Below are 21,714 nucleotides of genomic sequence, written 5' to 3' on the forward strand. Positions count from 1 at the left end.
AGCATCCGTTCAGTTCAGGTTTGGATTTTGCCTCATGTTAGGCTTTATCTACTGCCTTTATATTCAATACTCTCTGTCTCAAGGGACAAACATTTGTAATCATATTCAGAATGACATCTGTTCTGGCTCTTTGTGTAAAGTGGCTTTCAAATATGTTGCTCCCTGGATTTAAATGTCTTTTCCAGTAATCTAGGTCAAGTTTTAAACTACTCAAATCATACAGGGAATAAAGAACTCACAACTTGTTTTCAAAAACATATCTTTATTGACATCTTCAAAGGACCGATCTTGCATTCAACTCTTTCCGAGTCAATGGTAAACTTCAGAGAACAAGCAGAACCACCATGTTGCCCTCCTATTTCAATAACTACTGCACTGAACTGTTTGAGGGTTTGTACCTTTTTGAATGTGCTGGTAGAGAAATGTATTTCAGTCAATGAATGTTTTGCGTTTACCTCTTCATGCATTTATGGCTATATTTAGATTGCACAGTCTAGGAAAAAAATGATTTTGATTATTGTGCTTTTTTTAATAAAGCAAATCTTTCTTTCAAAATCTCTCAACCAAAATTGAACATTTGTGTGACCTCATGACTTGTCTATGTGCACATATTCAACCAACTTCAATCAAAATAACATTTTTCTCTTCTTAAGGCTTTCCTTGCTCACTACAAGTGCGAAAACTCTGCAGTAAACTGATTTAACAGCTTTGATTCCCCTGAGAGTATTGAGTTCTGTCAGCTCTCAAACCTTACCTGTCTTACACAACTGTTTGAAACACAACCTATCTGAAACCCAAAAACAGGCAGAAGGAACAGTCACAAACAAACAAAACCCACACAAATCATATATAAACATTAAGCTGAATGGAATGTACGTCCATATGTTTTGGAATGCATGTTTGAGAAGTGCACATCGTGCAACTGTGCATTACCACATAATACAGCTGTACATCCACGTGTGCATGCAGACAAGAGGCTCTCACATGCTTATATTTTGAACTTCTAAACTTATATTCAACATTAACAGTCTACCAGCCATGTTTGCAGAGGAGCAGCACCTCTGTGGAAGCTCTGAATTCTTCACAGTATCATAGTCTCGCCTTCAAAAAAAAAAAAAAAAAAGTCTACGCTGAACATCTGACACACATGTGAATTTGACACCTATGGAGCAAAAGTGTGTGCACGAGCAGGGGTTTGTATGTGTCTCCGTTTCTACATACGTGCACTTTAGGACTTTGCAGACGGTGTCTCTGTACTAGGTGTGGCTTATTAAACACGTCCCTGAGGTCTTACTACCACCGACACCAAATGACGACCTCATAAACACAAGCATCCTAAATAGGTTAATTCATTCTTCAATTCTTCAAAGATTTCTAAAATTAGAAAGTACCTGCTTGATTTGAATACTATGAACACAATGGTTCCTAGAGGAATTAGCTTAGGCCACAGGTCCGACAGCACTGCTGTTAATACAGACTTTGTACCTGAACAGCACCAACACAGCAGATCGACTGCTGCTTTCATCATTCTCATCATCATCCACTCTTTTAGTGCCTTTAGCATTAATCTTATTGCTTAAAATCAAAATGTATCCAAGTCACAGTGCTGAGTCTGCAGTATTCCGCATCTAGTGGTACGTCATCCTTGCAGATAATCAGATACTCGAAAAACATCAGGATATCCATGTAAATTCTATGTAACAAACATCATGAACATTATCCATATAGTAAGGCAAATACAAACAAATCAAATATTTGTCAGAGCCTTTAAACATCTTCAAATGATAATAATAAATATTAGGTGTGTGATAGACATCAACTGAATACTACAGCAAGTCTCTGTCTTATTTATATTGTCTCTGTCTGAGTAGAAAATCTGACAGAAGCTTCTAGACATTGGAGATGTTTTGTGAGGCATCCCGTGCTTGTCGGATACCGTAGAGCCACTTAATGACGCGTGCGTTCCTCTCGATGACCGAGATGCCGTAAGGAACACGCTCACTGGGCTTTATAGGCCCATCGTCATTGTCGTCATCGTCCTCCTCCTCCTCTCCTCGTCGTCCATCCCCACCGTCCCCGCACTCTGAGCTAGGCGTACTGACGCTCCGGAGTTTGGAGACTGAAACAATGTCCGAGTTTGCCCGGGCAAACCGCTCCACGCCACCCATTCCTTCAACCTCACCTGGGTCCAGTCCACAGTAGTTGAAGAAGCGCTCCAGGTCAGCTGTGGCCCGAGAGTAACGGTCGCTCAAGTCTGACTTGGAGCGATGGAGGGAGGGATGCTTCCGGGTTGAACCAGGACGTGACCCTCGAGAACTGGCAGAGGAAATACGGGTAAAAGCGGGGGAAGCAGGGGGTAGAATGCCAGTGCGTAGAAGCAGCGGGCTGGAGGGTATGCAGGGGGATGAAGGGTGAGTTCCCGAAGGTTGCTGCTGTGTGGGAGGTGCCTGTGGCTGGGCTACCTGTGGTTGAGCTACTTGAGCTAGTCTAGGTTTGGGTTTTAGAGGCAATCTCTGAGGTTTCCTGATCTCTGCCAGTGGTCGTACATCCACCCGTCGCACAGTTACAGAGTTGGGGGTCCCGTAACTACCTTGTGGTACTAGTCTGGGAGCTCTGGCTGGGACCGGAGGCGGCCTTCGGCTGGGCTCTGCAGGTGTGGACTGATTGTTAAGAGGAGAGGAGGTGTGAGAGGAGTTGGGCGTTGAGCCAAGGTGTGCTTTGAAGTTAATGCAGTGGCGAGGTTCTGCAGATTGGCCACTACGAACACTCTGACCTCCGGAAGAGGGTGAGGAGGCTGAGGGAGAAGGAGATGATGGGGTAGGTGAGGATGCAAGCGGTCCTTCGCAGACGTTGATTAGATTATTGAGCACTTCAAGGTTGAGTTGTGGTCCTCTGCTCATGCCATGTTCAGGTCCTCCGTTCTCCGTCTCAAGTAGACGCCGGGTAATCTTCCTCGCGGGTGGAGTATTTATTCTGCACTGCATCATCATGCTTGGTGATAACAGCGGTTTGCGGATGATTGGGGGTTTCACAGGTTCTTGTTTATTGAGTGCTACTTGCTGACTCTTTACGTACTTGGCCTTGTCCGCTTCCAGCCGCTCAACTGCACTCAGCTTCCGCGTTCCTGGCTCGGGCACTCTGCGGAAGTAGTCCGGGCCTTTGTTCAGGATTCGGAAAGGCATGGCAGAGGTGAAGGGACCCCCAGTAAGACGGCCATCTGTGGGACGAAGGGTCTCCACTGGCATGACTGCTAGCAGCGGGATTAATTTAAGAGGTGAAATGAAGGCTAAGGGTCAAAGTTTCTGTTGCGTTCAAGAATGTCTTACAGTCCCAAGAAAGACTTTTGTAGTCACAGGTCTCTTTATTCCTTTTCCTTTGTATTTTAAGTTATTTTTTCCCCACCTTCAAGGGCCCCTTTAACTTTCTTACCAGTCTGAACACTCCTGCTGCTGTTACTTCACTCTTTTTTGTGTGCCGGCCTCTTGCATCTATTATCTGTTCTCTCCCGAGTCCGGCTTATTGAATAGAGGCCCGTGGGATGGGGTCATAAAGGGTCACATTCCACATCAGTCCGGTTGAGTGACCCACCAGGACGGGGCTGATCCTAAAGTGAGCTCCTTGCAGCTGAAAGGTTAGCAGAAAGATTCTGGTGAAACACGGTGACTCTGTCCCTTCCTCTTAAACTCCAGATTTGTAAAACACTCCTTAAAACCTGATCCTCTTTTTCTTGTAGTCCTGGACTCTTTTCCTGGAGGAAGGAAAGAGAGAGAAAGATGCTGTCAGACATGGGTAGGTAAAGAGAGGACCTCCTCTCGCTCCCTCTGCTCCACACATATAACTGGAGCGCTCTAGGACGAATGGGGGCAGACGTTTGGTTTTAATGCACTGTCTGGCCCCTCCTACTACACTCTTAAAGCCTCCAGATGCTGCATGTAGGAGCAGCCAATCAGGGAAGTGAAAAGAGTTCCATGCACAAGAGGAGGAGAAAGGAGTTAGCCAGCAGCCAATCTGTGATTGGTCTAAGGTTGGAACACTGACCAATTGCACCCTTCCCCCCACTCACAACAAACACTCCTACTGAATTTTCATTCAAATGTGATTCTTTGAAAAGAAACAAAAAAAGAAAAGGGCAGAGCTAAAGAACAGCTGCAATCTTTTATATTCAATTGCATCAAATAGTGGCGTTTTATGAAAATATTTAAATGTACTCCTCCACTTGTTCAGTGTTCATGAGCACACAAAGGCGCTTTGTGTAGTATCTTTACAAAGTACATTATAGGCAGATTATCATCTTTTATATTCTGGTCTCAGACTAGATCTAAGCCAAGGCTCATTTAAATGCGTCTGAAACAGCTTGTCTAAGAAAAGCTAATTTTATAGTAAAACCCTCTTACCTTAAGATTTTAAACACAGAGAACGCTGTTCTCAAATCTGTGCTTGCTCAAATTTAGACATTTTTCCCTCACTCTCTCTCTCTCCTCATCACAACTTCTGATGCTTCCATATTCCTCTTGATCCTCATTGTCAAGGGAGTGAAGGCAATTTGACTTTTCCCTTCCTTATTCTCCTTTTTGTTACTGCATTAAAGGTTTGGATTACATCATCAAGAGAGCTGAGAGGCTTGTTCCTTGCCGTTCAACATCATCATTATATTCAAATACACATTTTTTAATTAATCTTTTTTATAGCATGACTTCTAGTCTGGGCCCTCATCCCCGTTATGCTCCCCCTCCCCTTCTATCACTAATAAGATAGAAAAGACTTGATACAATAGAAAGAATCCTCCAACCAAGCAACAATTAATTTGAAATCATAAATATAGTCTTAAACTCTAATTGCAAAACAGATTGAACTGCCTTTAAACCTGCTAATAACCTTTCTGACATTTGCCAGAAAGACTGAACTATAAAAAGCCTACATTGCTTAAATGAACTAAAATTCGACCCCATTTACTTTCCGAATACATGTTCCTTGTATTATTGTGAACATTTTATCAGTGCATGCTTTTCCAGATATTAAAATAGTTTGGCTTTATTGCAATTCTTAAATTTTAGTAGCTTGCTCTTCCTCTGAAGTTTCAGGGTTCGATTGTTTAATTTAACTTCAACATTATGATGATTATTATTTAAATATGTAAAATGGGAATATTTCATGTTAAAATGTCTTTATTTTTCAGGGTTATTTGCGGTTTACTGTTGCCAATACTTCCATTCTGGTTTATGAATCATTCAGATATGCGACTCTGACTCGCACATGACTAAGAGATTGAAACAGAAGAGAGACAGGTAGGTTACCACTGGAGAAATGTGTTGTAATGTTTCCATTACTATGGAAATAGAATTATTTAAACATGCTTGGCATGTTTCTGTCTGTTATTGTGTCTTATAAGAGGCTTATGGACAGAGTACTGCAATAAATGCTTATCCAGGTCAAATTCTGTGATGGATTTAGATGATACACACACACATACACACCTACAGCTGTCTTTCAACGGCCAGGCTTTTAATAGAAGGCACAGTTGCTCAGGACCCTGCTATGCTGTTAGGGGTGAGGCAGCTCTAGTGTCCAAAAGCCAAAATGGATTATCCTGGTTCAATCATTCCTTCCCCGCCACATCTCTGTATTCCCCTGTGCTACACCGGCCTTACCAAACACCAATATAGAAGAAAGCGCTTCCACAGGGACCATAGAGCACAAGCATGAAGGCTTGTACATATATGGATAACAATGACAGCTAGCAGAAATTCTAGGCTTGTTAAGCCATCAGAGCGCATTCTCAAAACTATTTAACTACCTCAGGCATCAGTGAGATAAGCACACAGATAAACAGCCTATGCAACATCCAAATGTGGTTCCAACTTAAACTATATACCAAAAGATATGTTTTTTCGAACATTATTAAAGGGATAGTTCACCCAAAAATTTAAATTGTCACTAATTACTCACCTTCATGTTGCTCCAAACCCGTTAAGACCTTCATTCATCTTCAGAACACAAATTATTTGATGAAATCTGAGAGCTTTCTGACCCTACATAGACAGCAAAGCAACTCCATATTAAAGGCCCAGAAAGGTTCATTTAAATAGTCCATGTGACATCAGTAGTTCAACCTTAACTTTATGAAGCCACGAGAATACATTTTGTGCACAAAAAGTGGACTTTGCACATGGACTATTTTGACGATGGCCCTTGAACGTGGTAGTACCCTTGCGATCTACGCAGCATCAGAAAGCTCTCAGATTTCATCAAAAATATCTTAATGTGTGTTCCGAACGAAGATCTTACAGGTTTGAAACGACACAAGGGTGAGTAATTATTGACATATTTAATTTTGGGTGAACTATCCCTTTAACTTTACCAGTATTTTCATTTTATGGCTGCTATTAAAAGTATATAATATTTTGTTAAAATAAAAGAGACATGAAATAAATTGCTTTAAACATGAAAAACATTTTCAAGATTACATTTAACTTTTTAAATTAACATGCAATAAATATCCAAAGTTGGCAGATATGCATCCAAAATGGACTGATACAATCAAATGTTTAAAATAGATCTCTAATATTGATATGCATAATCCATCTAATCCATACAGAACTTAACCTGAGCTTGAGCAATGAAAAAAAATAAAGTTCTTCCATGAAGACTGTAATAAGCAGGGTTTATTTCTCAATTTTGGGTTGCAACCCACCAGCTGGGAACCGCTGTTTAGAGCAATGATATACTCAGTCGAACAGAAGTCGAAATCTTACTCATATTACAGCACACAGCGATCCCAAAACCATTAAAGTGTTTAGGTCTCATGTAAAATAAGATCCCCAAACAGAAGCAAACACACAGTGGAATGTGAGGGCCACAGGGGCGAGGGTGGCATGAACAGCCCACAGATATGGGCACAAGCGTGGTGTGAACTGATTGAGATAACAGAAGCATTTCAGCAGTGAGCCAACTGGACCCAGAACACTGAGGACGTAGGGAGAGCCAGGAATACACACACACCCACGTCAGACTGCCACAACCACAGAAACACACAGGCATCTCCAAAGCAAACCTTGCTGGGCACAAAATAAAGATCTGGTCTTGATTTCTGAGAGCTGATGTCATTTTCCCCACAATGTTTAGTGGTGAACTGGACTGTTGAGCCAGAAAAAACGTGAATGGAAAATGTTTGCTAACGGCTTGAGCATGGCATCTAACAGTGATGTTTTGTGGGTGTTTTTAAACCTGAATGAATGTGTAATGTTCATTTTATTTGTGTTTAATGATTTGAGGTACACTAGATGAAGGAAAATGTGATGCAAATAAGCTTGCAGTAAAATCCATGGACAAATGCATTGAGAGACCGTGGACTGAGCATGGCAGTCTACAGCTGCAGGGAGAAAGAAAAAAATGACCTCACTAATTTTGGCTGAAAGAAACTCGGCATTGTAATTAGAGGGGAATTCAGCATGAGTGGAAGAGATCTGCTGTTTTAAGGATATCTTTCAATTACTGCTGCGACAACAGACCCAACATGAGAGATGCACGTGAGCGGGGAAAATAAAAAAGAACAAGGAAGAAAAAATGAGAGAGAAGTGGGTCAGATATCCGAAAAACACAGATAAAGAGTCAGACACAGACAGAAATTTAGTAAACAGCAATTTGAAATGGTAGAAGGAGGAACAAGATTTTTAGTTTTCTAAAAGAAAATGAGAGTAGTGTTTGCAAAAGCAAAATCACATCACCACAATGTCAAGCTCTTGCTAAAATGTTTAAAATGTCTTCAGCAGGATTGCTAGGGGCTTGTTGACTCAAATCAAAAAGCCCAGTTTCTATGATTCTGGTCCTTAGACATGCTTGGGCTCGCCTTTAATGTCCATGTTGATCAATTTAGCTTGACACATCACATCTTTCCTCAACAAACCACACAATTTGAGGTATCATTTCATGTTAATACCACACGAGTGACATTACCTTAACCATAAGAAACCGTATTTCGGTAATAACTCAAAATCTATCAATTTTGACAACATCTATAATTACTGCACTTCGGGAGAGAGAAGAATAGTAATGGTGATGCTTGCCCTAGTTGTCAGGCTTAGAGCGCTGATGAGAAGCTCCTGGATGTCAAATTGTCTATGTAGAGGCATGTACGACTGTGACTGGAGACTGACAGCTCTAAATAGTTCAAAACCTACATTTCCTGCTCCTAGCAGCCTGGAAGGATTCACTCTGAGTCACCTGTGCAAAGTTATGGTTGCGCTTCTGTTCCCCAGGCTACATACTTTCCATCCTTTAACGTGCCAATTTTGCAGGAAGCTTGTGTGAATCTGTTCAGGTATTAGGCAAGGATTAAGTGTAGAAGATCTGACGTCATTATGAGTAACGAGGGAATTCGGGAATCCCAACTGGAAACATGAGGTATCCTGCTGACTAAGCGGATGTTATGTAAGGTAAAGACACATGGTAAGGTAAATATTACCTTTGCAGGGTCGTTTTTTTTTTATTTTGCATGCCACCAAAAGAGGAATGTGATAAGGAGAGCCAGATAAGAAGAATTCTAGACGAGCCCCCATAAACTACTATTTAGCAACAAGTAGATATATATTCCCAGAGCTTTTATGTGACAGTTCTCAATTGATTTATTGATAACGGCTTGTTTCAGAGCAAATCTGAGTGACTGTACCCTACAGATGAACTTCACTTAAAGATTTGACCTCTTGCACTACACTGTAGGTGTTAGGTGTAAGTACAAGCTAACTAGAATCATTCCCATGGGTTTTCCCTGACGGCTTTTACTGCATTGACAGAGTCACACCTCTCACCCAACTCACCTCAGCAGCCACAATAAAGACGCCCCAGAGGATTCAAGCCTTTAGCCTGATAACCTTTCACACTGTCTCCATCCGTAACTACCACAAAGCTCCATCGGTGAGGGACAGCTGGTTATAAAGGGACTTAAACAGCCTTTTCTTCTCAATGTGTGGCAACGCACAGCACAGCTGTTTCCCCTCCGTCCACAGCAGGCCTGGATGACCACTCAACACAACATCATTAGACAGAGCTGGTATAAACGGCCCATGGTAAGACCAGGACACAGCTAACATACAATGTCTGAATGAACCCTGAGGATATTATCATCATTCATCTCCCATTTATAATGTCAGCCAACATGTGGATCCCTAAAGATGTAAATATAGTTGCCCTCAGTGCCATTTCTCACACTCAAAGTTTACCCAAATAAATTAGGGCATAACAGACTTCTGTTGATTTTAAGTAATAGAAATATATTAAATAAATGTATAATTACTACAGACCAACTCAAACCATAAATAGCCTTTTTTTATTATTATTTATAACAAATATATAAATATAAATAACATACGGGGCTGTACTTGATTATTTTGGTAACAATTTTGGTAATAAATTATAATTTTTTTGATCTGTCAAGAAATTCTTTGGTTAGTCAGATTAATAAATATTTTCTGTATTTTAAAGAAAACATGTTATTTCATTGTCATCACCCAAAGTTTGTGTATTTTATGTGCAAAAAGGTTTTTAAAATAAGACTTATTAAAAACATTTGAAGCAGAAAGGCAGTTTTAAAACATAGCCATATTTAAAATGATAAAGAAAAAAAAAGCACATTATTTTATCAATTAATTGTTGCTGTTAGAATAATACATTTTATATGATTTTATTTATTATTATGAATCATTTTATCTATTAAATCGCATTGTGTATGTTTTATATTTATATCTTTTCTATCACATTGGGGATATTCATTTTATGCCTAAAAGGTAAGATTAATTGGCTTACCTGTAATATCAATTTATCATTAGTAGAAAAACGTACAAAAGTAATTTAAGATAATTACATTTATCTCCTTAAATGTGTCACAAAAGCATGTTAAAAAGGACACATGCCGAGAACAGGATTGGTCCGTTCTTCCATCCCTCATGTTGTCTGTAATAAGATAATCAGATGAGATCAAAAAGTCCATTTGTCCTTCATGGGCCAACCACAATGTGATCAAAAACTCCCCACATTTCCCGCCATCCATCACTTTAAAACTTCAAATCAGAGAAACCATATTAGATCAAATCAGATCCCTGGAGTTTTCAGATGAGGGTTGAACAACACAGCAGATCAGGACGCTCACGCAGCACAGCGCTGCTCAGATAAATGTATCTGACCCCCGGGACCTGGGTGATCTGTCACTTACATGACTATTAGTGATTTACGTTTTCCACTGGATAAAGCTCTGCAGTACCAGCTGCACAATTGAGGAAGAACACTTTGGTGGCAGAGGTCACTTTAAACTCTCAACCCAGTACTGTTCAACCTTCCTGTCAACATCCTCACAGCGCTCGCTGTCATATTGATCAAGCAAAATGGCCTGATCATCCCCTAATTACAACTATGGCAACCTTGTCTCTGTCAGACTCATCTCAGGAATCCATGACCCTGGGGTCCTCTAAATGGACCCTGACCCTGTGGCCCGCCTCAGGCCTGACAAAGTAAAGCTGAGAAATGTCACTCACACATTCTCAACACTAAAGACACATGCACACTCACGCCTGCCACACACGAGCATATGTGTGTGGACAGTGTGTAATCACAGAGACGAGATGGTTCGAGCGTCAGCCCAGAGTGTTGTTTTTACCTTCTTCCACCGCAGATACCAATTCCGCTTTCCCACAGTCACACACAAAACAAAAGAACAACAAACAACTAGTAACTATGTTTACAAAAAACTAGAGCACAACACAAACACAACATCCAAACACACAAGAGACAGGGGTCACCTATTAACCCAGTTTGACCAATAACTAAGCCAGGAATGTCAGTGAGTTAATGGATCTCAGAGAGGGAAAGATAAAGAGATAGAGATCATTTCCTGCACGAATTTGCAGACAATATGACATAGAAAATGCCTCACAGTTGTTATTACACACACACTGACTCAGTTCCTCATTTCTCAATCACTATTGTTTTGACAAACTGTTGACATTCATTTTAGGGATGTACGATGTATCATTTTTTTAATCAGCATTTTTGATATTGGATATTTAATTGTTGATGCTCATTTCACCTATGTTTACATTCAAATTACCTTTGGTGTCATCTAACACTCATTTAAAGTTAATCTTCAAAACACTAATAAAACTAATAAATGTATCATTCATAAAATGAAGTTTTATACTGTTCATATTAATATTGTGATGCCTAAATTCACTTGTAGATTTTTATTTCGACAAAATAGCATTAAGTATAGACAAATATACTTTGATTGTTAAAAATAATATTATTTTCCAATCATCAGCTTAATAAATATCAGCCAAAATTTTAATATTGGTGCATCCCTAACAACAATGGCACAAAATGACATTAACACAATCCAACAAAAGAACAGAAAAATGCAAACTCACAGACGTCCATTGCTTTAATGCATATAACAAAAGTCCTAATGGAGTTTCTGTATTTAATTGCCCAAAAACTGAACTCAATCACCTTACACACACACACGATTTTTTGCTGATCCCATATAAACAACCATTATGTCCTACTAGGTAATCAGTCCGGTCCCAGCACGCTCAAATTAGACTCACTAGACACTCACATCCTTCATAAATAAAGGATGAAATGAGAGGACATTAGTTATATATGAGCCTCACTGTTACTGCTATTACAGTTGAAGATAAAATAACAAAAGAAAAGTTAGGGAGATAAATAGATAAAAAATAAAATAAAATAAAAAATCACTAACAAAGCCCGAGTTCAACACAGTCAACACAAACTAACTGCAGAAAGCATGAGACTAATCCACTAGTCTATAGATTACTGGATTTCTGTTACAGGTTGCTTAACTTACCAGGACAAGTGTTTTCCAAGAGCAGGATGAAGATATCGAGCTGTCGAGCCTTTTGAAGAATAGAGCTCAACAGAGAGTCAGCGCTCCTGTGAATGTGTGTGAGAGTCTGTGTGTGTGTGCACGACTGACACAGCAACTCAAATACTACTCCTCCTCCTCCTCCCCCTTTCCTACATAGCTCCTCCCAGCCAACTCTTTCAGGAAGAGCTGGACTAGAGAAATACAAGCAGGAAGCACAACTCTTCCCTACGAACACATGACCAAATTAATTCATTCATGCACCACGGTATGTGTTTGTGTTTTATTTACTCCACAAATCCTTTGCCTATTCTTGGTCTCGAGAGGTTTCCAACTGGAGTCGTCACTTCCGATTGGTGTTCACCTCCTGAATATTTGTGGCGGTCATTTCCCAAAACAGCTCTCAGTAATCTTTTCCCATGTTCCACCTACTGTAGACTACAGGAGGAAGTGTTATAAGAGTGTCTGTCGGCTTCATCAAAGTAAAAGGAGCGCTGCAGTGGCAGCCATAAGGAAATCCAGTCATTCGGTCCGACAATTTCAGGAAGATCTTCAAGGAATTACCTGAGACAGACTGAAGAGAATCATCTCGTATGACCGTTTCTGTTCTGGGAAGCAGACCGCTAAGAAGAATTTGTGGTTTCTCGGATCTCAGAATAGGAGTCTGAATTGAGAGTCGCCCTCAAAATACAAGTAAAGTCCTGTAAGAGCAGGGAGTGGACTAGATCCAGCTCAAAGTGAAGGAAATAAATGAAAATTACAAAACAAACACTTTTTTTTTCTTTTCAATGACACACCAATATCACTTTGGAGACTCCACCTCTCCATTTTAAGTAAGATTAACTAGATTATTTAAGGAGTGGTTCTGGTTTGACAGACCACCTTTGTTTGAAGGTGAATATTCTGCTGAAAACAGATAACATCTGCCATCCAGATGCACAACAAATAAACAAGTCTGACCCAAACAGCTCCTCCTTTTTAGGTCTATACATTCAGTCAAGTGCAGGTGTGGATTCTTAGCCCATTCCTCTCCATCTGACTGCCTTTGAAACCCACACCCTCATGCCAAGGGGCATACCCGAGTCCCACTGTAATCACAATACCCGCAGAATGTCTGCCTGTGGCTATGGTAACAGATCTCTATGGGAATGGCTGAAGCTCTAAGTTGAGGAAAGTGAATCAGGCGAATACTACCAAAGGTCTGAAATAGGGGTGTTAACAACAGATTGACGATTAATTGTTGTGAATAATTTAATTTAGAAAATTAAACTGACGATTAATCAACTTAGCAGTGTGAAAAACCTGTCTATACAAGGATCTAAACTAAATGAAAATGCACATTGAGTTGCATGTAATATTTACAACACAGATGCGCACCCATGGATTGTGAAAATAAAGCAGGCTAAATTTAAAAACTTTTGCAACATTTTACTGTCTATAAACAATGATTACATAGTTATAGTGTGTATAGATAGTATATAGATATTTCTAGATCCATCTCTTCAAACTCTGCGCAGCGATGAAGACCTCTGCTCTTTCACCTTAACATCGCAACTTCATCCCTGCCCAAGTTCCTGAAATGTTTACGCTGCAGGATCAATGCTAATGTTAAAGAGCCTGGTTGCCCTGTGTGCAGTGCCATATTGGTAATGCTGTCAGCACTGATCTGTTAAAGAATGGCAGTGTCTTTGAAAGAGAGGATTATGGAGCAGTGCAAGATTACTACTGCTGCCCATCTTTCATTCTGAAGATCATAGACCACGCTGTAGGCCAGGGGTGTCAAACGCAGTTCCTGGAGGGCTGCAGCCCTACAGAGTTTAGTTCCAACCCTGCTCCAACACACAAACCATGTTTTTCAAATAAGCCTGAAGGACTTGATTAGCTGGTCAGGTGTGTTTCATTAGGGTTGCATCTAAACTCTGCAGGGCCCCGGCCCTCCAGGAACTGAGTTTGACACCCCTGCTGTAGGCTCTGAATGAGACACACTCAGAGGGTGAGACTCACACACCGACATCTCCTTTTACAACTCGTATTACACAGACATGTCCAAACGGGCTTTCACACCACTAAATCATCATAAATACACACACCCCTCTGTGAACGCACATGTACACATAAACATGATCGACTGATTAGTCAAACATTGATGAAAACGACTGTTTGCCACAATGAGGTCAACTATCACAACAAGCTGTTTACATACTTAACAGTTGCATTTAAATAAACAGTTCAAATTTCCATGTGGGTTACATTTCTTATCAGAGGACAGAAGAGAGACGAATGCCAATCCCTCTGAATTCAAAAGTGGCGTTATAAACACATCCGGACAGAATCTCCACTGATTCATTTTTGCATGAAATTTTGCAGTATGGATCTACCCAGCTAACAACAATTTGCTAACATTCTCATTAAGCCAATTATTATATTATAACAATTTCAAAACATTACGTTTTTTTAAATGCTTTAAAAAAATCGTTTTGCAAACTTTATGGGAAGGTCTTTTGCTCTGAAACGAGTAACCTTCTAAAAACATCAGACAATCATCCAACTAAAACATTTTAGAAAATTGTATTTTCTATTAACATTAATGGAAGAATGTTAGTTCATAACTTTTAGAGAACCTTGCCAGAACATTTAAAAAGGTTCCGAGGATGTTCCCCGTTAGCTGGATGAACAACCACGCAAGGGGCGGGCATCAATAGAACTTACCATTCCACGGAAATCTACAGAGTTTTCAGCAGAATTCCATGCAGAGATTATATGTAGGCCTGGTTACATGTGGGTGGCACTGAAAGGATCATCTGAAGTCGAGCCTGCTTTAACACGTGCACACACACACACAGTTTGTTAAAGAAGCCTGGCAAGTCAGCGCCACAGATTTGGAGACGTTACACAAAAACAAGCGCACCTGAACCAATCAATGCATGGAGAAAGAGGGAGATCAGGGGTGAGTGCACTCAGTCGCATGCAGTGCCATACAGGAGAGGAGGCCAGATCCACTCTCTCACGTGCTGGAGGGAAACACAGCCCTCTGGGAAGGGTGGAGGGCTGGCTGGACTAGTGCTGTTTATCTTGGGAGGGCAGTTTCTAGGGAGAGGCTTGAAAGAGCCAACTCACATTCCTCAGGAAAAAAAAAAAAATATGGAGATTTAGAAGAGTGTGTGAGGAAAAGAGAAAAGCTCGGTCACGTTTTGAAGTCAAAACGGGGGGAAGCTGTATTTAGTAAACGCATGTGGGTGGTTGATGTGGTAAACTTCTTACGGGCCAAAAGCATCATCCAGAGATAAAAATAAGACTAGATTTATTAGTTGAGTGTGCCAGAATTTCATTTTTTTCTGGAATTTCAGTGGTAACCGTAAAAGTGTTTTTTTTTTTTCTAAATAAAATAAAATATAAATTTTATTCATTTAGCAAATGCTTTTTATCCAGGTTGATTTACAAATGAGGAACATCACAAGAACTTTATAATAAAAGTCAACAATATTCAGTAATCAGGTATACACTCTTAAAAATAAAGGAGCTTCACGATGCCATAGAAGAACCTTTTTGTCTAAATGTTTCCGCAAAGAACCTTTAACATCTGAAGAACCTTTCTATTTCCCAAAAGGTTCTTTGTGGTGATAGAAGGTTCTTTAGATTATACAAAGGTAAGAAAGAGATGGCTCTTTAAAGAACCTTTGACTGAATGGTTCTTTGTGGAACCAAAAATGGTTCTTCTATGGCATCGTTGTGAAGAACCTTTTAAGCACCTTTATTTTTAAGAGTGTACAGTAGAAATTCAGCTTAAATACAAACATTTGTTGATTAGCAACCATTTCTGAAGTCCATAATAAATTTAATAAAGGGCTTGTGGTTAAATCGACTCTGTCAGAGAAATGAGTTACACGGTATGTCACTATAATAAAAGTTTCAAACTCCGTTAGAAATATTTGTGGTAAAACTTTTTTTGCTCATTGGAGAGGAAAAAATGATTAAAGACATTGGCTTAAGAGCTCTGTGTTCTATGGAAAGCCTATATCTGCTTTTAAGTCAAAAAATAAAATAAAAACTTTATAGCTTTCAGTAGTATTATACATAAAAACATTATAAGTAATTGGAAAAGTCAAGACAATTCTAGGCATTTTCAATTAGGCCACAGATTGAGGAAACTGCATGAACCATTATGTGAGTCATATGGGAACACAGTCACAGTCAACATCATATTCTGCAGTAGCTTGTGTGTGTGTGTGTGTGTGTGTGTGTGTGTCCCATTATCAACCCATAAGCTACTTTTTTAGAACCCAAAATGTCTCAGATTCTCTCTAATCTTCTCAACTCTGCTGAGCATATGATCATTTTATCCGCTGGAGCCCTGAGGCTGTCAAATATCACAGAAAGAGACTGTGGCGCTTCACATGGTTTGCAAACTAACTGGCTTAAGACCTAGTGGCTAGTCTGTGGTTGAGGGTGTGTGTGTATGGTTTGAGAAAACAGACTTTGCTCTGGAGACAGAGCACATGCAGCTACAGATTAATCTTTACTAAACAGTAACAGTCCCCCCATTCTCCATCTCTGCTGATAGACCTCTACTCACCGCTGACAGTCCTAAATTGGAATTTGACTTGCAGCACATCCTGGAAATCCACAAAGCACAAGCAGAGGAGACATAGGAGGCCAGTGAAGTCATGGCTGTGTTATGACATTCAGACTGATCCAACATTTCACAACACTGCGGAGGATGATTTCCACAAATCTGACATCAGCACTAACACTCAACCAAAGAGTACACAATCTTTTGCCACATGTGGGATACATATTAGGCCTGATTAGTCTTCATTTTCCACGTCTAGTGCACACAACTGAGCACACAAACTCTTCTAAGAATATGCATTCACTGCATGCACACTACCTAGCAGACCTAAGATTTCCGTAATGCAGAAAGGGAAATACATACATCTTTAATTTATACTGTGAATTATTATTAATTTTTTTTATGTTTTATGCCTTCATTTGATTATATTTTGATAATTTGTATTAAATCATAATCCAGAAAAATTAAAACAGACACAGAATTTCTGAAACAATGAAACTATAAATATAGCATTATTGGAGCATTACATAATTATTGTAAAATGTTTTTATAAATTATGTTAAAGTTTCAATAATTCAATTGATTATAAAATGTAATTAAACCATTAAAATGGAAAACATAGAATTTGGAGAAAAATCAAATGGATGGCATACGTAATTTTTGTACTTAATGTAATTTGTTGTAAATGTAAAAAAGTGGAGGAAAAAAAAAAAATCAATTTAGGAAAAAATAATAATATGGCCTATGCTGATGATGAAAATTACATCACAACTATCCACAAGCCAAAACAAACAAGTTTTGAACAAGCTAAAACATACAAAAACATACACCTTTAAATATCCTACCAACAAAATAATGAGAATCAAATACATTAAAATACACTAAAAATAAAAGGTCTCATCAAATGTACTTGATTCTTTAAATTCATATTTCTAATTTAGAACAACATCTAAAATGAACATTTTAGTCATTATAACACAAAGAAAAGGTCCACAAGTGCCAGAATACACAGACATGACATATTATAGCTGTTATTGTTGAACACTTTAGGTCTTATCGTGGCCAAAAAGGTCAACGTGATGCAATTCCCCATTTAGACAGACACTGAATGATAATGCTCAGGCTATCAACTAACAGGGAATAACATACTCTAATTCCTTTTCAGTTTCCATTGCAGTGGAATCAGGTCAGAACGACATGAAGAGTAGTAGCCTGTGTGTGTACAGAAAAACAAAACTGTTATATGATCTGTTTCACTTGGATTGGTGACTAAAGATACCCTATATGCGCAGACATCCAAACACAGGTTTATCTCAGCATCATATGCAATCTAGTACTTTAGCAATCACATAATAACCACACACTTATTAGTTTACTTTTCCTGGATTGCAAAAAAATAATCCTCCCACCAACAGCTGGGATTCAATAACACGAGAAACTCTCTGAAAAGTTAAAGGAACAAAACAAAACGTCAATAAAGGAAGTTCCTGTGGCCTTCGGGGCCAGTTTCCTTATCAAAATATGCTCTATCCATTCACTTAAATATAAAAATAGTCCAAAAGACACAGTACCATGAAATAGATAGGAAGCAGCTGTCACTTCACACTTCTGTGCTGCTATTGTGCTACTTTAGTGAGCAGTGTAACAGTCAAGGACAATTCATCTCCCCGCTCTCCCCTCTCTGCAGGACATCTACCTCAAACGCTGCAAAAAATAGAGCTGTCAAAATAATCAAGGACTCAAATCACCCTGGTAACCAGCTATTCACTTTGCTTCCATCTGGTAAGCGCTTCCGTAGCCTGATGGCAAAAACTGAGAGACTTAGGAGGAGCTTCTTCCCCCAGGCCATCAGGCTCCTAAACTCTAACTCTGTGTCATAACATCACATGACTCCATGTAAATATCACCATATCAATAAGCTATTCATAATTTTTCTCTACCTCATATTGCTGCTATTATATACCCTGTACAACTTTTTTGCACATTATTTTGCACATTCCTCTTAGTACTATTTAAGTCAACAACATACTGACCTGCACATTTATATTTATATTTTTTATCTATCTTTTTATTTTATTCTTTTTATTTTATTTATTTATTTTTTATTTTATTTTATTTTTTATTTTTTTTCTACTTTTCTTCTCTTAATATTTGTATACTTTATAATTGCACTGTCCTTGGAGCGGACCTGACCTACATTTCACTGCTGGTTATACTCTGTATAATTGTGTATGTGACGAATAAAACTCTTGAATCTTGAATCTACGGTGTGCGGTAAACCTTCACTCCAGGACTTGCCCTTGGGCTCCACTTTTAACAAGACTGCACATTCATTTTCAAAGTGGCGTTCTGCAGTAATTGTGCTCATCACCCAAAACTGATTAGGAATGGGAAGGCTGACTCGCTGCTGCGAATCGGTTCATTCGAACAGATTCAAATGAAAAGATTGAAAGATTCAGGGAATTACGTCATCACGCAGTGCCTGACATCACATTATACTTTCAACTCATAAAAACATAATTCTCAAGAACACATATCTCATCTGCGTTTTCATTAAACTAATATGTGTGTATATATACATATATATCATTTACAACAGTTGGAATCATTTCAGACCATTTGTGAAATGATTTTGGGTCAAAATGATAAATTTTTCAATCATTTCGTAAAATCATTAGGATATTAAGTAAACATCATGTTCCATGAAGATATTTTGTAAATTTCCTACTGTAAATATATAAAAATTTTTGATTAGTAATATGCATTGCTAAGAACTTTTTGGACAACTTTAAAGGCGCTTTTCTCAATATTTTGATATTTTGCACCCTAACAAACCATACATCAATGGAAAGCTTATTAATTCAGCTTTCAGATGATGTATAAATCTCAATTTCAAAAAATTACCCTTATGACTGGTTTTGTGAGCCATGGTCACATACAGCCCAAATCACATTTGATCTAACTGAATGTGCTCATAAATAATTTTACAAAAACTGTGGGCCATTAACATTTTCGACCATTGCGAGCATCGTCTAATTTTAATACGTAGTCGATATAAAAATCCATTAAACTAGATTAAAACTTTAGAATGTCTTTTCAGCATTTAAACAAGATGCTCTGATGTTCACTGGACTATCATAAACTGTCTTTATTTTTTAGCACTCACCTCAGCAGCGACACCGCAGCGTTTCCAAAGTAAACAGGAAAAATCTAACGAGGTGGTACCGTATGAGTTTAGGGCTAAAATGTCTTTGAGAGAAAAAGTGAGAGTCCCTACATTTTCATGAACCCTGATAGCCGATTGAATTTCTGCGGGGAATGTACCACTAACAGACCATAACATATGAGGGTGCAGTGTTATTGTCTTATAAAAAAATAGGACGTCGACGGTAACACATGCTTTAATTTACCACATAAATATATATCTACTATTTATTAAAATGTTCGTATAATAAAACTAAAATATTGGTTGGGACAAGAAAGCGGTTGAGAATGTCTGCACACCGTTTGAACACCCCTAATACTGCAAATAATAGTATGACCCGAATCCCGCCATTGGTCGCTTTCCCAGTTTGAAAACGCAGGAAAGTTTCCAAGGTAACCGCCCTTCAATGTGTTATGTATTACGTAATTGTTTTGCCTCCCTAAAAACTCATGGTAAGTAACTAATAAAATATATCTGGGGGAAAAAAACATTGGGTTTTATTCTGGCATATACTTAGGAGCATTCACGTTAATTCTTCCATTCTGTCAAGGCCTGAATCATTTATCCAACATTTTAACCTTGTGATTTGACGGTGATGTCATATATCAGCAATGCTAAAAACACGGTAAATTGTAAGAAGAGGTACTTCAGAAATTTATATTAATTTAAATTCTGGGTTAAATTGTTTTTTGCAGCCCAGTAAGACAAGAGAAACTTTATATGATGGTTCATAACTACAACAATATTAATTAGTTAACTTAGTGGAGAAATCTTGTTGTTGTTGAGTTTGTTAATTAAAGCAGTTGTGCTACATGGACCACATCATGTGTTGAAGCTCAGCCAACTCCAGACAGGGGTGTTAATGGGGGATGGGGTTAATTAACTGGCACAGATTCACTATAGCAGTGTTTGTTCTCGTCTGTGTATACAATGCGGCTGCTGATAAACTAAAGTAGTTGCCACAACTAGTTAAAGTAGTTGGGTGGATTCAAAGTGATTTAATTAACTTAAGGTAGACTTTCACTTTTTGACTTCTTTATGTGCTATTGAGAAGCAATTGTTAAGACAAAGAATGCAATAATGTAATTAATTTAAATAATCTCAGTTATATTTACAGATTTTTTATATATATATATATATATATATATATATATATATATATATATATGGCATATTTATGTTTTATATTTTAAATTTGATAATGATCTGACAGTAAAATCATCAAATAAATGTAAAAAACAAACAAAATACAGGTATTTTAGGGGAATATATTGCATCAATCTCAGTTAAAAATTACAGATTAAATTATATATATATATATATATAAGTGCATATTTTATTTTTTTATATGATTTACAGGCATTGTATGGGAATACAATGCACCAAAAAATATTACACGCTACACTGCTGGTAATCGAAGATGAGGTCTGTGTAGACTAGTTGTAATTAACGAGGAGACGTAGAGAATAAGAAAGACGTTTTGGGAAAAAAAGCAGCAGCCTGATCTTTAAACCCCCATTACTCACTCCCACTCGGGCTCTGAGAGGCTAAATGGCGTTTGCATCCATTGTTCAGCGCTCGGTTTAACTGTTAGCCATGACAGAGGAAAACGGAGAACTCTGAGACACAAAGACACCGTCCCCTGGGCCATGAACCTCAACCGTCAATCCTCTCTCATTACAAACATGTCTCATTAAACACCAAGCAACTGCTAATCCGTCTCTCTACTGAAAATAAACAGTTTAAAAAGTGAAGTATATCAGTTCCACTTCCATACTCTGTCACTTGCAACAGAAGCGTGTGGTTTTTGTATGCTGACATGTAACCAAAATTAAAGAGCCTAAAGCAATTGTACCACCATAAGTGTTATGTAAGCTTATTGCTTTATCATTTAATTCTTATCTAAGACTGTGAAGAGAAGTGAAAACTTTCCTCCCTGAAAAATCAGTTTGCCTGATTTAAATACAGAATATGAGCAAATAATACCATCTGATTATCTCTGTTACTTCTATTTTGAGTTCTCCCTCTCTGAAAATTGTTTCTGTTTTATTCATAACCCTTGGACAT

At 38.5% G+C, this 21,714-nt stretch overlaps 1 protein-coding gene across 2 annotated transcripts; it reads right to left on the reverse strand.

Moving 5' to 3' along the window:
- Positions 1–249: 249 nt before the first annotated feature.
- Positions 250–19,759, reverse strand: LOC306859612 (protein FAM110A). 2 transcript variants are annotated; one of them, XM_079400728.1, is made up of 4 exons: positions 19,609–19,759; positions 14,781–14,993; positions 14,582–14,685; positions 250–3,748 (listed from the first exon to the last, which is right to left on the reverse strand). In XM_079400728.1, exon 4 carries the CDS (start codon positions 3,243–3,245, stop codon positions 1,890–1,892), a length of 1,356 nt encoding a protein of 451 aa, XP_079256854.1. In that variant the 5' UTR covers positions 3,246–3,748; positions 14,582–14,685; positions 14,781–14,993; positions 19,609–19,759; the 3' UTR covers positions 250–1,889. The 2 variants fall into 2 exon arrangements, with proteins under 2 accessions (XP_079256854.1, XP_079256853.1); XM_079400727.1 differs by lacking the exons at positions 14,582–14,685; positions 14,781–14,993; positions 19,609–19,759 and adding an exon at positions 11,855–11,968.
- Between the last annotated feature and the right edge of the window lie 1,955 nt (positions 19,760–21,714).

Source organism: Barbus barbus (assembly GCF_936440315.1).
Source record: "Barbus barbus genome assembly, chromosome: 40".
NCBI lineage: Eukaryota > Metazoa > Chordata > Actinopteri > Cypriniformes > Cyprinidae > Barbus > Barbus barbus.

Bases quoted from the DNA above. Each gene is read 5' to 3' on its own strand.
- LOC306859612 (XM_079400728.1), bottom strand. From the start codon at position 3,245: ATGCCAGTGGAGACCCTTCGTCCCACAGATGGCCGTCTTACTGGGGGT.